General features: G+C 41.7%; 1 protein-coding gene across 1 annotated transcript; it reads right to left on the reverse strand.

The window, feature by feature from the left end:
- Positions 1–878: 878 nt before the first annotated feature.
- On the reverse strand, positions 879–3417 carry LOC148027480 (uncharacterized). The gene has a single exon (XM_087689194.1). It carries the CDS (start codon positions 3022–3024, stop codon positions 1396–1398), a length of 1629 nt encoding a protein of 542 aa, XP_087545320.1. The 5' UTR covers positions 3025–3417; the 3' UTR covers positions 879–1395.
- Between the last annotated feature and the right edge of the window lie 23723 nt (positions 3418–27140).

Here is a 27140-nt window from a genome sequence, read left to right on the forward strand (position 1 = left end):
ATCAAGGGGTATGAATACTCTCATTGGAACCCTCTTCAAGCACAGTATCAAAGCCGAGTGAATTGTTAAATGCAGGAAAAGGCCTTGAAACTGTTTGCATAGTTCAGGAGGGAAAAACTCCAAAGATCTGGGGAAAAGCTTGCAAGTCATCAAGGTTGAACTCTGAAGAACAGGCTGAGGGTAAAGTTGGAAATCAAGGCCGTATGGGGCTGTGCACCATGACTGAAATAAACATCAAGTGTGTAGCAGCATCAAAATCCACTATACAAAAGAAAACAAGGGTGAAGGCATTGAAACTGAATTTTGGCCTCTTCATAAAGTTCACAAGCCATTGTAAGGATATGCCAAAGCCATTTGCACCCAGCTTGCTGTCCAATAATTAGGAGGTCCTTCAGGGCTATTGGGCCTTGCTTTATGCTCCTCTGCCCTCCAAGCCTACAAGTAACAATGATTACCACCTTTAATCTGTCCGTTCCATGCAAGCTAGGCAAATGCTCCATTCCGGAATGCTTAAAATACAAAGGGCTACTCATTTTCTGCCATTATGCTGTCCAGCTAAAATCTTCCATGGTGTAAACATTTTATCATTGAACAATCTAACTTCCAATCTGCATTTTTAGACTTGTTCTTAAGATCCTGTAATATTGGGAGCCCAGCAGGTTTCAATTTCGAACCTAGTGTTTCAGGAGTCTTTCAATGCAGAACTAGCACATCACTTACAAGTCCAGTTATTTGGAAAAACTGTTGATTGCAGGTCACCAAAGGTTTTGGCACCAGTAGAATATACAACAGTGAATAGCTTCAAGGAGTTCAGCCCATTCATAAATCATAAGATCCAGAAACCACTTATATAAATATCAAAAAGCCCAACCAACATGTCTCATCAAACAAGATAATCTACTGGTCAGAAGGTGCCACATACAATCAAAGCAAAAAATATGGGTACACACTTGTTTTCCTATAATGATACATCTCATAATCAAACTCCACAAATTCCCTGGGAATTAGTGCAAAGAGCCACTTGGCAAATGTTTATGACCTGCGTTTGCCCCCGGGCCTTGGCATTACAACTGGAACCAGCTTTTCTTGCATATGATTACAATCACATACAGGGAACATGCAATCCCTTCAGGGTTTAATAAATCTATGAAGATGAGTAGAAGAAGATAGATGTCAAACTAGGTACTTTTTTCCTGCATGTGTCAGTATGACCAACGAATTTGAACCATGCATTATCATCCTTCCTGGCATGACAGAATGAGAGCCACTAAACTTCTGTCATCCCTGCTCCAGTCTTAACATTCTGCTTTCCAGTTATCAGCACTTCTATAAGATACTCATTACATGGTGTTTCTACATTGTCTCCTTCCGACCCCTGAATACTCCATGTTCTCACTATGAACAAATTGGGCACTGTACTAGTCCATTTTCATTGCAATCTGGACACCTAATCACCTCCTTCTCTGCATTCACAGCCTTGCAGCTACCACTGCATTTAAAACACGGTACAAACCGAGCCCCACCACAGCCATCACAGCCACTTCCAGAGCTCATATCACTAGGCAGCCCATCAAATAGCTCAGCAAGCTTCTGGGCTTCATGCAGCTTCAACACTTCCTCTATCCCTCCGATATACCTCCCTTTAATGAACAACCTTGGAACAGTTACTAATCTCTCCATTAAAGTCCTGAGCTCGTTTCTGTATTCCAAGTGCATGGAAACATCTCTCTCATCAATGGGAACACCAAAGCTCTGAACAATTGTCCTCAAGTTGTTGCATTCTTCAAAGGTTTTTCTGATACCTCTAAGGCTGGTGGTGTAGATGACTACTGAATTCTCACCCCTCGGTGGGCATATCTTCTCAAATTTTTCAAGAGGATGAGAGTTTGATGATATGGCATGAGAGACTTCCTGAATCATCACAGTTCCTAATGAATTACTGTCTTCAGTCGGCTCATGCAACAGCATGTTTGTGACTTTGGAAGCATCCTGTTTTTGCCCATTAGCTGACTTGAGTTTTAGCTGAGACTGCCTTTCTTCTGTTTCACGACTGTAGGGAGCCTGGGCATTCGAGTTCAGCTCAATCTTTGGGCTTTGAGTGACCTTCTGTACAGCAGATTTGGGATTTTTTGTCTGACCATGTGCATTGCTCCATTGATCTTTCTCAATGTGCACTTGAACCTGTCCAGTTAACGATTGAGCCTGACCATTGCTCTTTAAGTCTGTCATTGAATGACCTGATGGGGGGCTATCTGCTTCCTCTTTTTCAGATTTAGCCTGCCCAATAGATTCCAAAGCCTTCCAGTCATCCTCAGAAAGATTAGTCAATGCCTTCTGATAGGAACCCAACAGATCAGCATCAAACAGAGTGCTCTCTTTGTTCGTATCATCTGTATCAGAACCTATTGTTCCTGTGACACTTTTTTTCTCCAACTCTTTTTCTCTCTCTTTCTCTTTCTCTTTCAATCGGACCTCAAGCTCCTCAAGGGTGTGAATCGGCATCGATTTGTCGAAGGGCTTTGTGCTCTTCTTCATTGGAGGTGGCGCAGGAGCAGGGGCAGGGGTGATTGATCTCAATTTGGGTTTGACAGGAAGCACAGGGCCTGGATCATCATCCAAACCCTGCATGATCTCAGACACATCGATGGCATCAGGAGCCTTCCGGAGGTTGCCTTGGCCAATCTTGGCACCATTGCCAGGAGCCTTATCAAGGCCGGGCTTGAGATTCTGAAGCATGCTGCTCACCTCGAACCACGACTGGGGGGCAGCCTCCGCGCCATTCTCGATGCTGCTGAGCTTGCTGAGGACCTCTTTGACAGACTCGCCATTGGCGTGCGTGCTATACTTTGTGCCTTCCTCCTCCTCAGGGGCCTGGTCGACCTTGAGGATGCCATAGGTGCTTGATGTGAGGGCCACTACATGGAAAGTGTCAGACCAGCTGCTCTGGCTGGCTGGCATGGCGATGCCCTTGGCTTCCAGATTTGCAGACTCATTGCGTAAGACCTTCGATGATGCGCAACCCATTCTCGCAGAAGACCTTGTGATTAGAAGCCCTAATCGACCTTTTTCGAGTCTTCTCTCCACAGGCAGCTGAGAACAGGAAATCTTTTTTCTCTTTTTCTATACCCTCTACAAAAGCTGTATGCAGCAAGGTTTTTGATTACGTATGTAGATCTTTGAAGGAGGGGGTTCAGAGCCGAGCAAGAATAAGGGGATTTGTTAGAAATTGTGCTGTCACCTTTAGCGCCTTGTCTGGGAAAGAAAGAGATGCAAATAGAAAGAATGTGCGGCAGTTGGAGAGAGAGGTCTTTTCTGCGTCAGGGTGGTCGCCATGGTTGTGCGATAACAAGAGAGAAAGAGGGAGAGAAACGAAGAGAACTTTTATGGGATGTGAGGGGGAGAGAGAGAGAGGAACTGTTTTGTGGTACACAAACACAGAGAGAGAGAGAGAGAGAGGGACCCGGGTGTTCAAAAGCAGAAGAGAGCCGTGCGGGGACGGCGAATCGTGGTGTGTGGCGGAGGTCGCGAGAGACAGAACTTGTGGTTTGTAACTTTGCAACACACGCACACACTCTCTCACCGCCTGGCGTGTGAACCCCACTCATGATCTCGCAATCACCCACAAACCCCTTCTATTTTTGCACCATATACAATAATTAGCAAATTCATTAACGCTATTTTGCTTGGCGGTATGCACGGGACTTTGCGAATCGCTTCCCTATCACACAATTTTCTCCCTTTCTCTTATGTTTTTTCTTTCTCCTCTTTTCCCTCCTCTCTCTTTCCCCTCTTTTTTCTTCTCTCCCTCTCCTCTTTTCTCTCTCTCTCTCTCCCCTTTTTCTTCTCTCTCCTCTTTTTTCTCCTCTTTCTTATTTTTCCTTCTCTCTTTTATTTCTCTCTCATCTTCTTCTCTCTCTTTCCTCTTTTTTCTCTCCCTCTCTCTCCCTACCTTTTTTATCTCTCATCTTTTTCCTTCTCTTCTTTTGTCATTTCTTCTCTTTCCTCTTCCCCCTCTCTCTCCCCTTTTCTCTCTCTTCTCTTTTGTCTTTATTCTCTCTTTCTTATTTTCTATTTCCTCCTTTTTTCTTTTCTCTCTCTCTCTCCGCTTTCTTTTCTCTTGTATTTTTTCTCTTATCTTATATTCTTCTTCTCCTCCTCATCCTCTCTCTCTTCTTTTCTCCGTGTTGGAAATGCAATCCACACTTACTAGAGAAAACTAGTGGCGATGAGTTTAGAGATCTTAGGCCAAATGGAGAAAGATTTCCATAATTGAATAGATCGGAGGTCATCCATCACCTTAAGGTTTTGAAGCCTAGACAGCTAGCCCAATTATGGAAAACTTTCAATTAAGTGTGCATTGGTGCGAACGATGCTTGAGTGGGTGAAGGGGAGGTATAAGGGTCCCCCACCCAATTTCTAACTTACTTTTTTTTATTTCCTCTCTCTTTTTTCTTCTCGCCTCTCTCTCATCTCTTTTCCTTCTCTCTCTCTCCTATTTTTTCTTTTTTCCTCTCTCCATTTTATTATCTCTCTCTCTCCTCTTCCCTCTTTTTCTCTCTCTTCTCTTTTCTTTTATTCTCTCTCCCTTTCTTGTCTTCTCTCTCCTCTTTTTTCTTTTCTTTTCTCTCTTGCTCTCCGCTCTTTCTCTTCTCTTCTCTTCTTTTTCTTCTTCTTCTTCTTTTTCTTCTCTCTCTCTCTCTCTCTCTCTCTCTCTCTCTCTCTCCTTTGCTTTTCTTTGTTCTCTTTCCTCCTCCCTCTCCCTCTTTTTTCTTTATTCCTTTCTCTCTCCTATTTTTTCCTTCTCTTTTCTTTATTCCTCTCTCTCTCTTAATTTCTTTTCTTTTCACTTTCCGCTTAACCCCTCTCTCTCTCTCTCGTTTTTCTCTCTCTTCTATTTTCTTTGCTTTTCTTTGTTCTCTTTTCCCCTCCCTCTCTTCCTCTTTTTTCTTCTTTCTTTTCTCTCTCCTGTTTTTTCCTTCTCTCTTCTTTATTCCTCTCTCTCTCTCTCTCTCTCTCTCTCTCTCTCTCTCTCTCTCTCTCTCTCTCTCTCTTTATTTTGTTTTTGTTTTCCTCTTTTTTCCCCCTCTCTCTCTTTGCTTACCTCTCTCCTCTTTTTTTGTTCTCTCTCTCTCCTACCTTTTTTGTTTTCTCTCTTCTCTTTTTGCTTCTCTCCTCTTTCATCATTGCCTTTCTCTCTCCTCTCTTTTCCTTCTCTCTCCCTCTCCTATTTTTTCTTATGTATTTTCTCTCTCCATTTTATTCATTCTCACTCTCTCTTTCATCATCACTTTTCTCTCTCCTCTCTTTTCCTTCTCTCCCTCTCCGCTTCTCTCTCTCCTCTATAATTCTCTCTCTGTTCATTATTATTATTATTATTATTATTATTATTTCTCTCTCTCTCTCTCTTCTTTGCTTTTCTTTGTTCTCTTTCCTCCTCCCTCTCCCTCTTTTTTTCTTTTTTCTTTTCTCTCTCCTTTTTTTCCTTCTTTTTCTTTATTCCTCTCTCTCTCTCTCTCTATTTATTTTCTTTTCACTTTCCTCTTTCCCCCCTCTCTCTCTCTCGTTTTTCTCTCTCTTCTATTTTCTTTGTTCTCTTTCCCCCTCCCTCTCTTCCTCTTTTCTCTTCTATTTTTTCCTTCTCTCTTCTTTATTCCTCTCTCTCTCTCTCTTCTCTTTTCGCTTTCCTCTTTTTCTCCCCACTTTTCTCTCTCCTCTCTTTTCCTTCTCTTCCTCTCCTCTCCTCTCTCTCCTCTATAATTCTCTGTTCATTATTTTTATTATTATTACTCTCTCTCTCTCTCTCTCTCTCTCTCTCTCTCTCTCTTAGTATGTCAAAAACTATGTCAAAAGAGTTTAAATTAAAAAAGGTTGTTTAATTGAAAAAGGGGGAAAAGAGAAAAAACATTAAATTAAAAGTTGGGGAGAAGTTTAAATTTAAAAAGGTTGTTTAATTGAAAGAGGAAGAGAAGAGAAACAATATTAAATTAAAAGAGGGGGAGAAGAGAGAGGGGAAAACTTTGATTTAAAAAGGGGAAAAAGATGTTCAAATTTTGTAATTTAATTAGGAGAGAGAGATTATGTGAGAGACAAAGAGAGGGGGGTTTAATTAAAAGGGGACGGGGAAGACAGTGAAAGATTACACGTGATTGGAAAGGAGAGAGAGAGAGAGAGAGAGAGAGAGAGAGAGAGAGAGAGAGAGAGAGAGAGAGAGAGAGAGAGAGAGAGAGAGAAGGAGTAGGTTCGAGAAGCCCTCTTGAGGTTTGGGCCTTCGTGAACCTACTACCAAAATAATATAGGAGTATAGATGTTTTTGGCATGTGATTTGGAAATACACCCTACTTCTATGGCTCAAATTTAGCAATGTACTTTACAAAAAGAATTGCAAAAGGCAACTCTCCCTATAAAAGCATTCCCTATTTTAGAGGCATGTCACCCTAGGGCGAGTAGAATAGCATGGCCAAAGATGGCCTCCATCATTAAATGCCACTAGGAGCTCCGCACCTAGACTCGCGCGCGATTTTTGCGGGTGGGAGCGGGTGCTGGACGCGTGGCACCCACCTCCGCGTTCTCCTTTTCTTTTTGTGGGGAAGGTGGGGGCTGCCATGTGGCACCCGTCCCCCACCTCTCCTTAACTAACAGTATAGATGTGCTTTAGTTTTCTCCATTAAGCTTCTAATCCTATGAAAGATACACCTTGTTGTCCACATTGGCATGAATCTCCAAATCTGCTTCAAATAACATTGTTTGAATAGCTCTACACAAACTAGGTAGTCCCCTATGACTTCCAAAAGATAGCATGCTAGGACTCCATCCATCCACAAAATTTTAGTCATTGGAGGTAATTAAAAACTTAGGCTTAGAATTTTGGACGTGTGGCAATAGTGTTTTGTAGGGGAGGCTAGAGTTTGGATGGTGAGACCCCTCTCTCTCTCTCTCTCTCTCTCTCTCTCTCTGCACACATGTATGCACACATACACAGTCTCTCTCCATTATTATAGGTAAATAGAGTATGTGCGAGAAGTGAGCTTTTGAGCAAGCTTTTTTTTACAACCTCAAGTTTTATTCCACATAGTCTACTTGGTCCTCTTTTTCTTTTGGGCATATATCAAGTACCAATGTTGCTCTTCCATTGCCACCGCCACCACCACATCTTACTCTCCCCCTCCTCATTAGAGCCATAACCAATTCTCCTCTCTCTGTCCTCCTATGTTAGGGACCAACCACTAACATCTCACTCCCCTCAATAACATTACCACCACTAGTACTGCCACTACACCACCACATTTTACTCTCCTCCTCATCAAAACCACAATTGCTCTCTCTCTCTCTCTCTCTCTCTCTCTCTCTCTCTCTCTCTCTCTCTCAACACATTAGTAGTTCTCTCTCCTTAATTGATTTACATCACTACATTAAGCTTATGTGGTTATTTTTTATAATATTATCACAATGTTAGTGGTGGAATTACAAATACACAAGTGATATCACACTCCATATACATTCACATCTCCTTTCTCTCAATTATTTGCATATATATTATAATTACATCATGATGTATTAGTACTTCTATTGTGCACACACATGAGCAAAACCATATTACATCATAATATATTATAATTACATCATGATGTATTAGTACTTCTATTGTGCACACGCATGAGCAAAACCATATACACTTACACATTCCTCTCTCTCTCTCTCTCTCTCTCTCTCTCTCTCTCTCTCTCTCCTATGTTGGAGATTCACAACATCCATATCCCTCTCCTCCTTTTGAATAACAATCTCTTTCTCTCTCTCTCTTTCTCTCTCTCTCTTTGTCTTTTTCACCCCCAACTATGTCATTTATCATCTCTCTCTCTCTCTCTAACAATGAATTAGTTCTCTCTCCTAACTTATTTACATCACTAAATTAAGCTTATGTGTTTATCTTTGATAATATTATCACAATGTTAATAGTTCAAATGCGCATGTATATGAGATATCACATTACATATACATTCACATCCCCCCTCTCTCCCTTCTTTGCATATATTTTATAATTATATCTTGATGTGTTAGTACTTTAGTTATGTATACATTACTAAACTATAGACACATCCACTTATATTTGCACATTGCTCTCTCTCTTCCTCATTTGATTAGGCTTACATATAGACTGAAGTTATGCATTCATTTACAATAGACCCTTGCAAGCAATTACTTCACAATCTCTATAAAATATACCTTCATATTGCTTCATTACTTGTAGTTGCTATTCCTTTCAAGAATTCTTCATTTTAAACTCCAAACTTCAACAATTGAATATTTTAATGTATTGATAGTTACAATAACAAATGCACTGCATACATCACTTTCCTACTATAAGCCATATTCTCTTTTGAAGAAAACATAAAAGTATGACATATTCTGAAGAACATATGTGGAATTAGTTACCAGGAATCTGGATCCTTATGTCTTTTGCACCTTTTTTTCTTTGAGCATTTAATGTCTACCCCGCTCCACCCAAACCCCCCCCCCCCCCCACGACATGGCACAACCCCCCCTCCCCTCCCCCAAAAAAAACCCCGCTCCATCCATCCCACCCCACCTCACCTCAAAAAACCCCGCTCAACCTGCCTCACCCCCCACGACACATCACACCCTCATCCCCCCCTCCCCTGTCTCTCAAAAAACCTCCCACCCCACCTCACCTCACCTCAAAAAACCCCGCTCAACCCACCCCACCTCACCCCCCCAAAAAACCCCACTCCACCCTAAAACCCTCCCCCCCCCCCCCCCCTCCCCACCTCACCTCACCCCACCCCACCCCCCCACGACATGGCGCACCTTCCTCCCCTAAGAAAACCCCACTGCACCCTAACCCCCCGCCCCCCCACAACATGGCAAAATCCCCTCCCCCCCAACAACATGGCACAACCCCACCTCATCTCACCCCCTGATGGCACGGTAAACCCTCATCCCCCCGTCCCCCTTGCCTCTCAAAAAACCCCCCACCCCACCTCACCTCAAAAAACCCCACTCAACCCACCCCACCTCACCCCCCCCCCCCAAAAAAAACTTCACTCCACCCTAACCCCCCCCCCCCCTTCCCACCTCACCTCACCTCACCTCACCCCACCCCACCCCACCCCACCTCACCTCACCCCCCCCCCCCATGACATGGTACACCTTCCCCCCTAAGAAAACCCCGCTCCACCTAACCCCCCGCCCAAAAAAAAAAAAACCCACTCTACCCAAGTCCGTCCTTCCCAAAGAGAAAACCCCCACTCCACCCAAGTCTGTTTCCCCCCCCCCCCCAAGACATGGAAACCCCATGAAACCCCCCCCCCCCCCCCAAACGGCATAGCACAACTCCATCCCACCTTACCTCCCCATGACATGGCACACCCTCATCCCCCCCCTGCCTCTAAAAAAAACCCCCCACCTCACCCCACCTCACCTCAAAAAACCCCACTCAACCCACCCCACCTCACCCCCCCCCCCAAAAAACCCCACTCCACCCTAACCCCCCCTCCCCACCTCACCTCACCTCACACCACCCAACCCCACCCCACCCGACCTCACCTCACCCCCCCATGACACGGCGCACCTTCCTCCCCTAAGAAAACCCTGCTCCACCCAAACCCCCCCTCCCCCCACGACATGGCACAATCCCCCCTTCCCCCCCAACGACATGGACACCCCCCCCAAAGAAAATCCCACTCCACCCAAGTTTCCCCCCCCTCCCCCCCCCATGACATGGCAACCCCCTGAAAAAACCCCCGCTCCATCGATCCCACCTCACCTCACCTCAAAAAACCCCGCTCAACCCACCTCACCCCCCCATGACATGGCACGCCCTCATCCCCCCTCCCCTGCCTCTCAAAAAACCTCCTACCCAACCCCACCTCACCTCACCTCAAAAAACCCCGCTCAACCCACCCCACCCTACCTCACCCCCCCACGACATGGCACGCCCTCATCCCCCCCCCCCCCTCGCCTCTCAAAAAAACCCCTACCCAACCGCACCTCACCTCACCTCAAAAAACCCCGCTCAACCCACCCCACCTCACCCCCCCAAAAAAACCCCACTCCACCCTAAACACCCCCCCCTCCCCACCTCACCCCACCCCACCCCACCCCACCTCACCTCACCCCCCCATGACACGGCGCACCTCCCCCCCTAAGAAAACCCTGCTCCCACCCAACCCCCCGCTCCCCCCCCTCCCCCCACGACATGGCACAATCCCCCCCTCCCCCCCAATGACATGGCACAAAACCCCCTTGCCTCTCAAAAACCCCCCCACCCCACCCCACCTCACCTCACCTCAAAAAACCCCGCTCAACCCACCCCACCTCACCCCCCCAAAAAAACCCCACTCCACCCTAAATCCCCCCCCCTCCCCACCTCACCTCACCCCACCCCACCCACCCCATCTCACCTCACCCCCCCACGACATGGCGCACCTTCCCCCCTAAGAAAACCCCGCTCCCCCCCCCCCCCCCGCCCCCCCTCACCCCACCCCACCCCACCCCACCTCACCTCACCTCACCCCCCCACGACATGGCGCACCTTCCCCCCACGACATGGACAATCCCCCCTCCCCCCCCCCCCCCCCCCCCGACGACATGGCAATCCCCCTCAAAAAACCCCACTCCACCCAAGTCCCCCCCCTTCCCCACGACATGGCAATCCCCCTAAAAAAAACCCCGCTCCTTCCATGCCATCCCACCGCACGTCAGAAAACCCCGCTCAACCTACCCCATCACCCCCCCCCCCCATGACACGGCACACCCCCCCCCTTGCCCCAACGACATGGCAACCCCCCTCAAAAAAACCTCGCTCCATTCACACCACCCCATCGCACCTTAAAAAGCCCCGCTCAACCCACCCCACGACATGGCACACCCCCCACCCCACCTCACAGGGTTTTCCGAGGAGGGAGGGTGTGCCATGTTATGCGGGGGGTTGCTGGAGCGGGGTTTTCTAAGGAGGGAGGGTGTGCCATGTCGTGGGGGTGTTGGGTGGTACCATGTCATGGGGGGGTAATTTGAGGAGGTCCACCAGGGGGGGTGGGTGGTTCCATGTCATTGGAAGGGAATTCACCTTTAGGTAGTTGAGGAAGATATGACACCATGTATTTCCCTAGCAAAGTTTGCAACATCCCCTTCTGTAATTGCCCATACATGAACCTACCATTTATAGTTCTATTACATATAGAGAACACATCAACAAGATACCATTGTAAATATACTTCTATGGAAGGATACCAAGTTATGCATGTAGAGAAGTCTCCATGATGCTAACTTGCATGACTTCTGAGACTCAATATCATCATCTGGTTTAAAATTCTCTTTATCTCCTATGTGAACTAAAAGAACAAATCTTTGTCTACTTGAATGGTGTAGCAATTTCTTCATTGAGAGAGAGAGAGAGAGAGAGAGATTATGTGACTTTATCATCATCTCTCTAAGGAGACGTGATTTTTTTTGCCATATCAGCAACCCCTTCTTAGAGAGAGAGAGAGAGAGAGAGAGAGAGAGAGAGAGAGAGAGCTTTGGATTACAACATCCCCTCCATCATCTCTATAAGGGAATGTGATTTTTTTAATCGTAAGACACGGGTTACTAGCAACCCCTTCTCGGTGAAAAAAAGTCCCAAGTTTCCTTCATCTCTATGAGAGGACTTATGAAAATTTTTATGGTTGGGAAGAGGTTGCTCACAACTCCATGTTTAGTGAAAAAAATTTAGAGAGGACTTGTGAAAAGAAAATTCGTCAAGAAGGGGTTGCCGGCAACCCCCTATTCAATAGAAAAAAAATTCACAAGTCCCCTCAAAGAAATGATGGAAGAGACTTGTGAAAAAAAAAATCATCTTAAAAAGGAATTGCAAGCAATCCTCTTCTCGATGAGTTGCTAGCAACCCCCTTCTCGACTAAAAAAAAGTCAAAACAAGTCACATAATCTCTCTCTCTCTCTCTCATCTCGCTTTCTCCTTCTCTCATTCATCTTTGTCTCTCTCTCTCCTCCCTCTCTTTATATTTTTATTTAGTAATTAATTAAAAATAATTAGTAATTTAGTTATTAACTAAGTAATAAATTAAGTAGTGCATGTGTGTATACACCTCTGTGTGTGTGTATGTGTAGCCCTTATCTTCATTTCTCATTATGTGTATCTCTTGCAACTCTGTGTGTGTGTGTGTGTGTGTGTGTGTGTGTGTGTGTGTGTGAGAGAGAGAGAAGAGGAGAGGGAAGTTTTAAAATAATGTTTGATGAGAGAGAAGAGATAAAAATAATTACTAACTAGAAATATCAAATTATGTGTATATTTATGATGTGTTTTAATGTGAGACAGTAGATTGAGACTTTTTGAATGAACTATATTGAAACATTGGACCTTATGAATAAAAAATAGTCCTCTCTTTTGGGAATTATCTTTTGCATTATCATCAAAAGAGAGGAATTTATACTATTGAAATTATCATCAAAACGTGACTTTTTAATCTAATTGTATTTGGGCCAAAAACTTTTAAATAAAGGAATTTGATATGAGAGAGAGAGAGAGAGAGAGAGAGAGAGAGAGAGAGAGAGAGAATGTGTGTGTGTATTTTGATAAAGGTCCAAAGTTATTAATGTAAGAGAAGCCCAAAGGTGGTATTACAGTATTATAGGAGAGAGTTGCTATAATTATTTTAAGCCATATATATATATATATATATATATATATATATATATATATATATATATATATATATATATATATATATATATATAGAGAGAGAGAGAGTGTGTGTGTGTGTGTGTGTTGATAAAAATCCAAAGCTATTAATGTATAGAAAAGGCCCAAATGTAGTATTGTAAGAGAAAGTTAAAATGATTTTTTAAAGCTACACATACATACGCAGAGAGAGAAAAAGAGAGAATGTGTGTGTATGTGTGTTTTGATAAACGTCCAAAGTTATTAATATAAGAGAAGTCCAAAGGTAGTATTGTGATATTATATGAGAGAGTTTAGAATTTTTTAAAGCCATATGGAGAGAGAGAGAGAGAGAGAGAGAGAGAGAGAGAGAGAGAGAGAGAGAGAGAGAGAGAGAGAGAGAGAGAGAGATTGAGATTGAGATTTTGTGTGTGTGTGTGTGTGTGTGTGTTTTGATAAAAACCAACAATATCATAGATCAGAATAATACTCAAATTCAATAGCTTAAGAAACAATTGGCTCAGCCCCATTCTACTTCACAGAGTCCTTCTATATAGCTAGTTCTTTCCTTATCCCCTGTAGATTTAGTTGTTCATCACAGAAATGTGACATTATGTTCTTTATTCCAAGCAAAGGTGGAAAGGCTTCAGTCAAGAATGGACTTGTTTTGAGTAGTTCCAAGAATTTATTCCTCCAGATCACCCCTTCTTTGTGCACTATCAGCAACATAAGCTGACATTTTATATTAAGCTTTCCACGATAGATTTATCTTCTCTAGAGGATAGTTGGAGTGGAGCTTGGTCTTCTGATTTATTAACTAAGGTGGTTAGAATGGTTTTTGAAGATTTTGTGACTCCAGATACCATGCTATGTTCAAAGCTACTAATATGTAAGAAAAGCCCAAAGATAATATTGTAGTATTGAGAGAGATTGTGTGTGTGTGTGTGGGTGGGTGTGTATAAAAATCCAAGGCTATTAATGTAGGAGAGGCTCTAAGGTAGTGGCTTCAAAATTTTCTAGCACTCTCTCCGATAATATTACAATACTACTTTTCGATCTCTCCTACATTAATGTACAAAATACACATCTCTATCCAAACCACTTTTCACATTTCTTTCTCTTCTTTCTCTTCTTTCTTATCAATGATTTTTAAAAAGGCACCTCTCTCTTGTCTCTTATTTTTATCTCTCTCTTGTCCCTCTCTTCTTCATTGAGTCCTACCAATTGAAATTCCTTACATTCAAAGTACCTAGAATATATTCTTGATTTTAAAAACTAGGCAAACCATTGATGAAATACTTAGTTAAGGTGGATTAGAGTTTGTATAAGCAATAATATTTAAAGCTATATCTTTAGTTCTGTAATATACACTAGACAAACCTACCTTGATTGTTCTCTCTATGTGTATGTGTAAATGCATGCATGTACGTGTACGTGTGTGTGTGTGTGTGTGTGTGTGTAAGAACTTATTTCTATCACACTCTTTCTTACTAAAAAACTATTGTCACTAAAAATCTCTCTTTCTCTTCCCCTCTCTCATTAATATATATACATATGTATGTGTGCATGTATTTATGTGTATATATTGGAAGTCTTAACACACTCACACACACATGTGCACACATATGATTAGTTCAAAGAAGTATAACCATATTTTATGGCCTATGAATATTAATATTTCAACAACATGATGTCAAGTTAGCAAAGACATGCACAATGAGAGACCAGGATGCTGCTCTCTCTCTCTCTCTCTCTCTCTCTCTCTCTCTCTCTCTCTCTCTCTCTCTCTCTCTCTCTCTCTCTCTCATTAAGCATATTGATTGAGCATAAAATTTATACTTGTTTTCACCAATCGATATCCCTTCTTACCACCACGACAGATAATCCACAAATGTACAAGCTTTAATAATGAGTTTTTATTTTTTAACCAACATTTAATGAGGTTGCTAGAGACATGTATAAAGAAAAATATTTAGTGAGTATTAGGAATGGATGTAAATGTAGACATGTTTATACACCAACCTATGCTTACCGAAGAGAACTTACATCTCATATTTGGAAAGAGAATAACTTTTCCAATGTCACCCATAGTGTGACCAACAAAGCAAAGACTTTGCTGATTCTTAGAGCAAATGCATTTTATTTTATTGAGAAAATATAAGCATATCTCACTTTGATTAGCTATGATTAAATTTATGATAATCTTTTACTATCATTGTCTGTCAATTTGTGAAACATTAGTACACTTGTCAGAGGTCAATGTAATAGAAGACTAGATCTAGATCGCTTGCAAAATTATTTTGTGTTGTAAATGAGAGAGAGAGAGAGAGAGAGAGAGAGAGAGAGAGAGAGAGAGAGAGAGAGAGAGAGAGAGAGAGAGAGAGAGAGAGAGAGAGGCACTAAGAATGTGTGTTGTGTAAGAGGAGAGAGAGAGAGAGAGAGAGCGAGAGGCAAAGAGAATGAACTACTTACATAGAGAGAGAGAGAGAGTGTGTGTGTGTGTGTGTGTGTGTATGTGTCTATGAGTGAAGATGGTGGTGAAGATAATGATGGCGGTGGTGGTGGTAGGGCTAGCGGTGGCGGCGACAGTGGTGGTGGTAGAGCTAGCGGTGACAGCGACAATGGTGTTGGTGATAGTGGTCATGGATACATCTAAAGCTGGAATAAGTGAACTATGTGGAACAAGAATAGAGGGGTTGCAAAAAAAAAACTAGATTAAAAAGCTCGCTTCTTGCCCTTTCCCAAAGTAAACATCATGGGTGTATGAGAATCTCTCTCTCTCTCTCTCTCTCTCTCTCTCTCTCTCTCTCTCTCTCTCTCTCTCTCTCTCTCTCTCTCTCTCTCTCTCTCTCTCTCTCATGCACACATCTCATCTTTATATATGATCAAAATAATGAATTATTTAGTTGAGATGCCCATCTTGTGCTATTGCCATCATTGTTACTACTTACTCCTAACATGGTCATCCTATATTCTCAAAGGATTTAACCGTTACTACTTACTCCTAACTTATATGTTAAATTAGCTATAAACTAACATAGTGGTAAATTGACCTTAAACTTTCACTTACAATGTAACCATATAGTACATATAGTTACAGTTTCAGCAGGGCTTTGTCTTTACACTTGAGCATGTATGGCATGTATTTCAATTCAAGAAGAGCTTGATTAGCACATGGCAACAAGATGATGATGGTTTTCATACCACCTTTGGTGATGGAAAATGGAAGATCTGTAAGGGATCTAGAGTGATTGCCAGAGGTTGCAAGAGTCATACTAGTATCTAGTGTACGTGACCATGTTGTTGCCGTGACCGAGCAGTCAAACGTTTCCTTGTGGCATGGCCACTTGGGACACATGAGTCAAACATGAATGAAAGTGCTTTCTTGTTTGGGTTACTTGCCTTGTCTTCGTTATGCTGATTTTGAGCATTGTGATCATTGTATTTATGGCAAACATGCACAGACACCTCATAAAAAGTCTCTTTCGCTGAAATCTTCTTCTCTAGAGTTAGTACATTCAAATGTATGTCAGATGCCAGGATTATCTTTAGGAGGAAAGAAATATTTTGTCACCTTTGTCGATGATGCTACATGAAAAGTATGGGTTTATTCTATTCGTAGCAAGGATAAAGTGCTTGACAAGTTTAAAAAATTCTTGGCATTGTTTAAAAATTAGACAAATAAGACACATAAGTGTCTTCGCTCTGACAATGGTGGGGAATATGTGTTCAAGGCCTTTTAGGTATTTTGTGACAACAAAGGGATAAAGAGGGAGCTCACTGCCCCTTATAATCTATCCCAAAATGGAGTTACAGAGTGTATAAATCGGACCATAGAGCATAAGGTCCGTACAATGTTGTCTCATGCTGCATTATCCCATGGTTTTTGGGCAGAGATTGTTATGACAGTCATACACTTACTCCTAACATGCCCATCTTGTGCTATTGCCATCATTGCCATCATTGTTACTAAGATCGTGTGAAACTATGCTTCACAATCATAAAGACAAAAATAAAAACCATTAGAAGGATCAACAATGTGTATTAGTTAACTAAGAATATAGAAGACTTTGATTGTTAAGAATCCTAGGGCAAGTTAATATTTCTTCAGGTATAGTTGTTCACTAGGAATGGATCTTCTCATAGACCAAGTAGTTGAACTTCAATTGAACCATTATGATTAGCTTTGAGCAAATATGGAGTACATTTGCAATGCCTAATCTTAAGAGTACACGTCATTGAGCCCTTTCATAAAATTGTTTGGGGGAACTTATGACCAACGACCACATGTGAGTGATTAAGTATTGTCACCAATTCAAAATCAAACTCCTAAAATGGAGTAATAATTTCATCATGTGACTTTTCATGCCCACTTTATTCATCAAGAAGAATAGGGCCTCATGATCCACATGAAACTTGAAATTGAAAGATAAATTGCTAAGTACTCCAATACAATTGTATAGTCCTTCTCTTTGTCAATTAATTACCATATATGTATACACCATGAATCTTGCTCATCCAATCAGAAGACTAGATAATCGATGTAGTAATAATGATGGCAATAGCACAAGATGGGCATGTTAGGAGTAAGTGTATGACTGTCATAACAATCTCTGCCCAAAAACCATGGGGTAATGCAGCATGAAACAACATCGTACGGACCTTATGCTCTATGGTCCAATTTATACACTCTGTAACTCCATTTTGGGATGGATTATAAGGGGCAGTGAGCTCCCTCTTTATCCCTTTGTTGTCACAAAATACCTAAAAGGCCTTGGACACATATTCCCCACCATTGTTAGAGCGAAGACACTTATGTGTCTTATTTGTCTAATTTTTAAACAATGCCAAGAATTTTTTAAACTTGTCAAGCACTTTATCCTTGCTACGAATAGAATAAACCCATACTTTTCGTGTAGCATCATCGACAAAGGTGACAAAATATTTCTTTCCTCCTAAAGATAATCCTGGCATCTGACATACATTTGAATGTACTAACTCTAGAGAAGAAGATTTCAGCGAAAGAGACTTTTTATGAGACGTCTGTGGATGTTTGCCATAAATACAATGATCACAATGCTCAAAATCAGCATAACGAAGACAAGGCAAGTAACCCAAACAAGAAAGCACTTTCATTCATGTTTGACTCATGTGTCCCAAGCGGCCATGCCATAAGGAAACATTTGACTGCTCGGTCACGGCAACAACATGGTCATGTACACTAGATACATGAAGTTGATACAAAGTACGACTCTTGCAACCTCTGGCAATCACTCTAGATCCCTTACAGATCTTCCATTTTCCATCACCAAAGGTGGTATGAAAACCATCATCATCTTGTTGCCATGTGCTAATCAAGCTCTTCTTGAGTTGAAATACATGTCGTACATGCTCAAATGTAAAGATAAAGCCCTGTTGAAACTATAACTATATGTACTATATGGTTACATTGTAAGTGAAAGTTTAAGGTCAATTTACCACTATGTTAGTTTATAGCTAATTTAACATATAAGTTAGGAGTAAGTAGTAACAATGATGGCAATAAACTTACTCCTAACATGCCCATCTTGTGCTATTGCCATCATTGTTACTACTTACTCCTAACATGGTCATCCTATATTCTCAAATAAACATTGCCATTATATGTACTATATGGTTACATTGTAAGTGAAAGTTTAAGGTCAATTTACCACTATGTTAGTTTATAGCTAATTTAACATATAAGTAAGGCACACTACAAGATAAATCTCATCCATGGCTTTCATTCTCCTTTGATTAGCACAATAACAATGAACTTTCTATGTGAGAGGAGGATCATACCTAGTAAACTATAAGCAAATGCAACGGTCATCCAAAGGCAATGGCCATAGATCTACTGATGTATCTTAGCTACCTCTTTCTCCAAGAAGTGAAATAACAATTTAGCATCATTTTTTGTTAGCATTGCCCTTTAGTGCATATGCTCATTAAAATTGTTTGATGGCAAGGGGGTGTTTGGCTCCAAAACTTTACCCATAGTTTACTCTAGTTAAGTGGTGCATTCTCTAAAGTTGAGTGGCTTACTTTTTGACTTAACACTTATGGATCTCTTTTTGGGTATGTGCTATCTTGGAATAGGAAGAGAGATGTGGACATCTTAGTGGGATACTTGATAGCTTAATATAGAAAAAATGAGATCTTACTTTTAGCCATAGAAAATAAAATTTAAAGAGATACCTATAGATGCTTATACGTATTGGAGGCTCCACTTACATGGCTAGAGGTATGCAATCTCTCTCTCTCTCTCTCTCTCTCTCTCTCTCTCTCTCTCTCTCTCTCTCTCTCTCTCTCTCTCTCTCTCTCTCTCTCTCTCTCTCTCTACCACATGTGCAACTCTGTGAATCACAGGTCTTTCCATCATTTGGGCAACTTCATTTTCTTGTCCAAAAGCTCATCCTTCTACTTTAATTCTTCTTCCAAAGGCTCTATTTTGTTATTCAATATTTCCAATTTTCTTGGCTAATTCTTGTGTTGTAAAGAAATCAAGAAGATCTAAATGTGCTGCTTGGTTTTCTCTACAAGGATCCACAAAATGAGATGCTGACTCTCTATGTGTATGTGTCTATTGTATACATGTAGAAGCAAAAAATGAAAGCTTACACTGTAGAACTAACAACATTTGTACTTTCTCTATCTTTCTCACTTTTTTTTTCCATAAAAGATGTTGTGTATGATTTGGTTCTGAAGGGAGAAAGCCCTGAGTGGAAGCCCACGAGTAGAAGCAAGAACTATGGTGAAAGAATCAAGAGAGCAAGGGCAAGAGACATAGGATATGGGAACTTCAACGGCCACAATGTATCACCAACCTTCCCTTGTTCAAATGTCACCAAAAGAATAAAGAATAAAGCAATAGTAATAGGCACTTACCACCTACAGTGTACAAGAGTATGCGTACTGTTAATGTAATGAATATACTAGTTAGATACAAGCGTATTTACCCTAACAACCTCCCACTTAAAGGTGAATGTGCCCCTAGTGAGGAGAGAACAAGAAAAAAGTGACAAAGTGCAAATGTACATAAAGTACAATAGAATGAAGAAATATGTCATCTCATCCAATCTCCATTAGTATCCTAAGGAAGGAAAAACACTTTGTTATGATACTTCTATAGTGAGCAGATCTGGAGGATTTTGGTTAGTGAGATATTGGCAAGTTCAATGGACTTGTTCTCAATGACATCTTTGATAAAGTGGTAACACATCTCAATGACAAGTTTGATGGACTTGTTCTCAATGACCTCTTTGATAAAGTGGTAACACATCTCAATGTGCTTTATCTTTGCATGGAAGACTGGATTCTTGGCTATCTGTGAATAGCACTCATAGAATTTGAATGCATTGTAGGGACCACATCAATAATACCAAGTTCTGCCACTAGATGGCCTAACTAGAGAGAGCCTCCTTGCAAGCCTCAGTGGCTACAACATACTCTACCTTTGTAGTGAAAAAGATAGTGTATTTTTGCACCTTGGACATCCAAGAAATAGCATCTCTAGCAAAGGCAAAGACATAGCCAGAGATAGACTTCCTATTGTCTGCATGTCCTGCATAATCAAAGTTAATGTACCCCATGAATTCTATATCTTAGCCACCATAATATATGCACATATCTGCAGTGCCCTTAAGGTACCCCATGATATCCTTCACAACATCCCAATGCCACCTGCCAGAAGTAGCCATATAGCATGCCACAACCCCTATTGCAAATACAACATCTAAATGAGTGGCTATCGTGGCATATATCAAACTGCCCACTGTAGATGCATAAGGAATCTTGGCCTTCTTATCTTTCTGCTCATCAAACTATAGATAATCAGCTTGACTAACCTTCACATGAGAAGGTAAAGGATAGCCAATAGACTTAACTCTTGTATATGAAACCACTCAAGAACCTTCTGGATGTACTCCTTCAGTGTAAAGGAATCCCTAAGAGCAATCATGTATGATACGCATCCCAAAAATATGCGAGGCATGTCCCATGTCCTTCATCTCAAAGCTCTTCTTGAGCTAACCTTTCAAGGTATCCAACTCATCATGAGTACTCCCAGCAATTAGCATATCATTCACATAGAGTACCAAAATCATAAGGTTGCCATCATGGGCCTTCTTCGTGTATAAACATGGATCCATATCACTATGGATATATCCTTGTGAGTACATGAAAGTATCAAACTTGTGGTATCATTTCCTTGTTGCCTAGTTAAGGTCATAAAGGCTCTTTATCAATTTGTACACACTGTGTTGCCTACCTTTTTTCTTAGTGCCCTTAGACTGCTGCATATAAATCTCATTACGTAAGTCCCCATGTAAGAAAGTTGTCTTGGCATCCATGTAATAGAGGTCCACATCTAGATGTGCAACCAAAGCCAATACCAAGTGTAGGGTTGTCATCTTGACTACATGAGAGAACACTTCATCGAAGTCAACACCATGCTCCTCCTTAAAATCCCTAGCCTTATATGCAGGCTTGGGGCATCCAGGGTACTTTTCAACTTGTACACCCATTTGCATGACAAAGCATACTTGTCATCAGGAAAGAAACCAAATCCCATATATAATTTTTTAGTAGTGGGTCATTCTCTGACTACATGTCCCTCTCCCAAGAGTAACTATCACCTCTACACATGGCATCATCATAAGTAAGAGGCTCACCAACATCTGTCATCATAACATAATCCATGGAGGGTGTCAATAGATCATGCTAATATCTATCTTTGGTAAACCATCACAAAACAAGCTATGAGGCCTATACATCATGTCAACTAATAGGGTCTTGGGCCATTGGGGCATCAGCTGTTGTATGTTGTCTAACTAGCCATATAGTAACCGCAGGCTCCTCCTGGAAAATGATCCTACATACCTCAATGACCCGCTCATGCTACTTATGCATTTTCTCCTCATGCAAAATAACATCATGGCTAGAAATGACCTTTCGAGCAACCTACGAGTCTCATAGGCAATAGTGAACTTCACGTGCATCCCCATAACCAAGAAAGATGCATTCCATAGAGGACTTATTGCACTTGACCTTGGGAACATGGTAGGAAGCCTCATAACCAAACATATATAGATGAGCATACATTGGAGGTTTTCCATACCATACCTTCTCTACAACCTGATAGTCAAGAGCAATGTATGGGGATGGATTAATCAAATGTACAATAGTAGTAATAATTGCCTTAGTCCAAAAGTGTTGTAGTAAGCTTGCTTGGTTAATCACACTATGAACTTACTCTTAAATCATCCTATTCATGTGCTCATCCATACCATTTTGGGCGATCAACTAATGCTTAATACCTCTCTCATCACAAAACTAATCAAAGGATTTAGATATATATCCAGATACATATCCACTTCCATTGTTAGGTCATAGGCATTTGAGGCTATACCTAGACTAGTTCTCAACAAAAGCAAGCCAATGTTGAAATGTATCCAATACCTTTGATTTTTGCTTTATTGGATATGCTTAGACATTATGCAATCAATCATCAATGAAAGTAATGAAATACTTCACGCCACCTAAAGAACTTGTGAGGCATAGGTCCATAAATGTCAAAATGAACAAGAGCAAGAGGGCTCACCTCTGCATGTAATGTCAAACTTCTTATGCAATTTACGAGTCTACCTACCATAAAGACAATGATCATGAGAATCAAAACACTCATAGTCAAGGGATAGAAGATATGAAAATGGGTAAGCATTTTCACTTCCTATAGTGACATGTGCCCAAGGCGACAATGCCATAATGATACATGTGGTACTACAGCCACTACAGACTAATGCTAAGCATCAATACATTGATATGAAGAATTTGAATGACATCCATAGAGCAATAGGCATTTATTTTTCCCTAATAAAATCTTGTTGTCTTGTTATAATAGTAATGAAAAAACCTTTAAAAACTGAGCCAAATTATTGGGAGTAAAGGCGCTTGTGCCTAACCGCTCGTGTATTCATTACACTAGTAGTACGTGTACACCTATATACTGCAGATGGTGGCAAGTGCCCATCATTGTCACTTTATTCATTATTTTTTTTAGTGAGATTTAAATAAGGGAAGGCTAGTCACACATTGTGACTATTGGAGTTTCCACATATAATGTATCTCTCTCTCTTTCTCTCTTGCTCCATCTACCATAGCTCTTACTTCACTCTTGCTTCTACTTCTGTGCTTCCACTTAGACTCTATCTTTCGACTGATATCAGAGTCAACCATTCGAGGAGCTTCTTCATCCTTTGCTTCAGCTCAAATTCAAAACTTCCACTCAAGGTTTCATGGCAGCCATTATTTCTTCATCTCGAGGTATGCATTGAGTATTTTCTTCTTCTGGATTGTTCTAGCTTGCTCCGTGCTTATTGAGGAGCTTTCCAAGGCTTAGTTGAGCTTTGTTGAGTGCTCATGGAGCTAAGGAGTGGCCATTTTATCTGTTCTGAGTTGATATAGAGCATGCTATAGAAGTCGTGGACAACTATGGTAACTTGATAACACTGTCATATTTTGGCCATAATTTTTGCATATGGTATTAGAATTAAGCATTCTATAGCTAGAAACAAAGAGATAATAAGTGCTAATAGATCTGGATACTTGTAGATTGATTCTATGTAGTTTTTTGTTCTTTATTTCACATAGAACAGAAAATTTCTTGTTTGGACAGAAACAATAAATTCCATCATGCATGTTTGATGGTTTGGAGATGCTATTTTGGTGCCCTAATGGTATGGTTATGGTTTTGGAACTTATTTAAGCTTGAAATAGCTTAGATTTTACTATCATTTTAGTGTTGTAATAATAGGTCAACAAGCATTTATCAATGAAAAGCTTATGCCTAATGCTCATTGATGCTTTACGAGATACTTAATGGATGTACCACTACTTCAATTGTTATGTATAATTCCTTATATGCTATGGCACACTTTTGAGTTGAGATTTGGGCTCCGTTACATTAATCTTGGCTATGATTATATACCTTGGTTATTTCAGTTGCTTACGCAATTAGCTTGAAGAATCTATTAAGTTTTGTGCCCCTAACTTATGGTGCATATATCTTGGATACTCCAATATCATGTACTTGACGTTTTGAGCTAGTGCTACTCATTTGACATTGAATTTTGTTCCAGTGGGAGTTCCTTGGGCTATTTTGGAATTCCATAGAGCTTTGAATTTATGTGGTTAATCTTGGGCTTACTTTCACTGAGACCCTGGGATAGTTACTTCATGTACATGCTCTCTTGATATGTATTGGATGTAGTTACCCTCTACAGTGGGCTGATTTGATAAGTTACTTTGGACCAACCCATAATGTTTGTCATTGTGTTGTCAATTATATTTATATGCTTCTGGGTTATGTATTGAGCTTTGTTCTGTGGATTATGCATTTGATAGTTCTCATCTTGTTAACCCTCAGATGAACAAGGTGGAAAATTCAAAAAATCTAAAGGAAAAGACAAAGGCCAAGGCAAAAGTGAAACGGAAGATGAAGGCACGATAGGAGAAATATGGAGATACAAGAAGTGCAGAAAAGTCTTGAATCAAGGAGAAAGGCACACAAGAATAAGTGTAAGTCAATACTTTTGTAAAAGAGTGCAAGGCGCACCCCGATTTATTTTAAGAGTGCCGGGCTCTCACTCGTGCAATTTGTAAAGGTAGATGGGTGGTAGGAAGGAAGCTAGGAAGATAGAAGGACAATGGAAAAAGGGGCGCCATATAAAAAGGGGATGATTGCCCAAGGGAAAGAGGGCATATATATAAAGTTCAAAAATTTGAATGAGAAGCTCGTTTTTGTGTGTCGCCAAAAGTGGCTCTCCTCTTCTTCTTCTTCTTCTTCTTCTTTTTCTTGCTTGCTTGAGCTTGTGCTTGAGAGAGGGAGTGCGAGAGTGTGAGGGAGTGAGTGTGTGAGGGTGAGGGACCGGGGTGGAGAAGCTCTTCGTCTTCTCCTCTCTTCTTCTCTTCTCTTCTCTTCTCTTGCTCACGGAAATGGAGCTTGGAGCGTGGAGCTTGAGGATGGAGCTCGCTTGAAGGTTGCACTTGGATCGTGGAGCCACCGGAGTACTCGGGAGAGAAGGTAACTCGATCGGGTATGGAGTTAAGCTCACTACACTCATAGGGATGGATAGCACGTCGGCTATGTGAGAGGTAGCCATTAGTGCTCAGCTTGGAACACTTGAAGTAATAAGTGGTCAGTGGGTCTTGGTGGTTGATCGCCTCCACATTTTGGTTTCATTGCTGGGACCAACGAATTCAAGCCTTGAGCACTTGTGCGCTTCAAATCGAGCATTGAAGTAGGGTTTTTCCTGAACCGGTGCTTCAGGTAGATAGGTGGGAAGCGAGGGAGTTGACGAGATATTCGATCTTCGTAGCAAGTAGGTTTTTGGTTTTTGAAAAAGCATGTTGGAGTAGTGTAGGTATTTATTTTATGATTTTTGATTGCAATTAGGTAGGATAGGAGCAAAACATTAGAGCATGCAATAAGGTTTTATGTTGCTGTATAACAAGCTGAAACACGGAAAAGAAGGGCAAAAATGAAACTTGGGTTAAATATTGGTAAGGGGAGCAAGACTAAGGTGAATGCAGGCCTGAGCACAGGGTGATAAGAGGCAAGGAGTGGCAAGGAATACCACATTTTGCATTGCAGGTTTCAGCAGGGCTGAGAGAGGGAGAGAGAGCTTCATTGCATGGACCTGATTCGATCTTGCCATCGAGGATTCCTTTGCTCACTATAGGTAATTCCATACCTTTCCTTGCATGAGTAGCTAGGATCTGGAGGTGCTCGACTACTTGGCGCGACGAATTTTGTGGTATTCGGTGAAAAAATGCATTGTGCTTGACTTGTCCAAGTGACAATGATTCTGGGTTGAGTCTCGAAGTTGGCCCTTGGCGCATCTGACTCGCACGCCCCCCACTCGGCCCACTTGATTCAGACACTCATCGCTCGGCCGGTCCGAGTCAACCATTCAGACCAACTTAATATTTGGTCCTCGGCCAACTCGATTCGGCCCAAACCAACTTGACCATTTCCACTCAGCCCGTTTCAACGATCGCCTCGTCCCACTAACCTAACTTGGCCCTCAAGCCGCAAATTCGGCCACTATTCCTATTCGGCGTCCGAGTCCACCATTCGGTCCTTACAATTTGGACGAGTTGGACCGAGTCAGATTTTTGCAAATTTTTTGGAGAATTGTACCAGACCCAACCACGCAAACCTTATGAGCCATCCCAACGCCCAGAGCTCGATTCTGGCATAAGGAATAGGTGAATTCGCAAGACACAACCACTTAGCAGCCTGAGTAGGTTGCTGAGAGAGTCAGCGCCGTAGTGGCAGCCAGTGGAGTCATAGACCTCGAAACGAAGCTAAAATGAGTAAGACGACGCAACAAGAGACCCTAGAACCTCAATGGGCCAATCTAACCAACAAGGGCAAAAAGGCCATACCACAAAAACATGTATAGGTTACGTTCGGATTGCATCTAGTCAAAACAGAATGCAACAACATCAAGCTACTGCAAGGATGGCTAGACATGACCATCCTGACGATAGATGCACCTTGGACGGCACTGCACAAAACACCCAGGACATCAGTAGAGAATCCAAATCTAGCTGTGTAGTTGGGGACTCAAGGGCATGCATCAGAAGGCTTAAATTTACAAGCCAAGACCCGGAAGATGAAGACATAGTACCGCTTGCTTATCTTAGGGCCAAACTCACCGCCGCAAAAAGAGAGCATAGTGTCAATGCTCTCATCGATGAAGGAGCAGATTTTAATATCTTGACCTACGAAGCATGGACTCTGCTAGGCCAACCAGAGCTCACACCAACTAATGCAGCTCTTAGTCCATATGGGGGACATCCACAAGCACTCATAGGAAAGTGCAAACTCCTTGTGACTATTGAAGTTGAAAGCTTGCCTATCCTATTTCATGTTCGTCCAAATAGTGCTAGTTGTGGAAAGGAAACCCTCCTAGGACGACCCTTCAAAAGGGCGACAAAGTGTGAGGCTGATTACGTAGCACAGAGGATACACTTGATACTACCGAGTGTGGGGATAATCATAACCTTTAGTAAGGGTGACCTCATTAAACCTCGAGGGAAAGACAAGGAACATCCTGATATGCCAGGCAAGCCTAGTGATGAGAGCAAAGGACTTATTGAAAGACTTGGTACAAGCGCATGTTGAACAGAGAGAACCAGTGAGCGAGGCCATGCTTGAAACAAGAAGATCAGGAGACAATGCCAAGGATAGTCTTTGGACTTACAAGTATCGTAGAAGACCACAAAAGAAGCCCAAGTCTTATAGACGAAGGCATCAATGGAGAGCCTACACAATGCCGCGATGGATATCCAAAGCGTTACTACATGCACAAGGGTATTACGTAGGTAATTGATGGATTTGGGTACCAAACCCCTCTACTAAGCCACTTCTGTCAGCCAAAGG

The sequence above is a fragment of the Lygodium microphyllum genome, chromosome 12 (assembly GCF_053477565.2).
Source record: "Lygodium microphyllum isolate KBCC chromosome 12, Lygodium_microphyllum_v1.1.10, whole genome shotgun sequence".
NCBI classification, from domain to species: Eukaryota; Viridiplantae; Streptophyta; class Polypodiopsida; order Schizaeales; family Lygodiaceae; genus Lygodium; species Lygodium microphyllum.

Coding starts and splice junctions, on each gene's coding strand:
- LOC148027480 (XM_087689194.1), bottom strand. CDS start 3,024: ATGGGTTGCGCATCATCGAAGGTCTTACGCAATGAGTCTGCAAATCTG.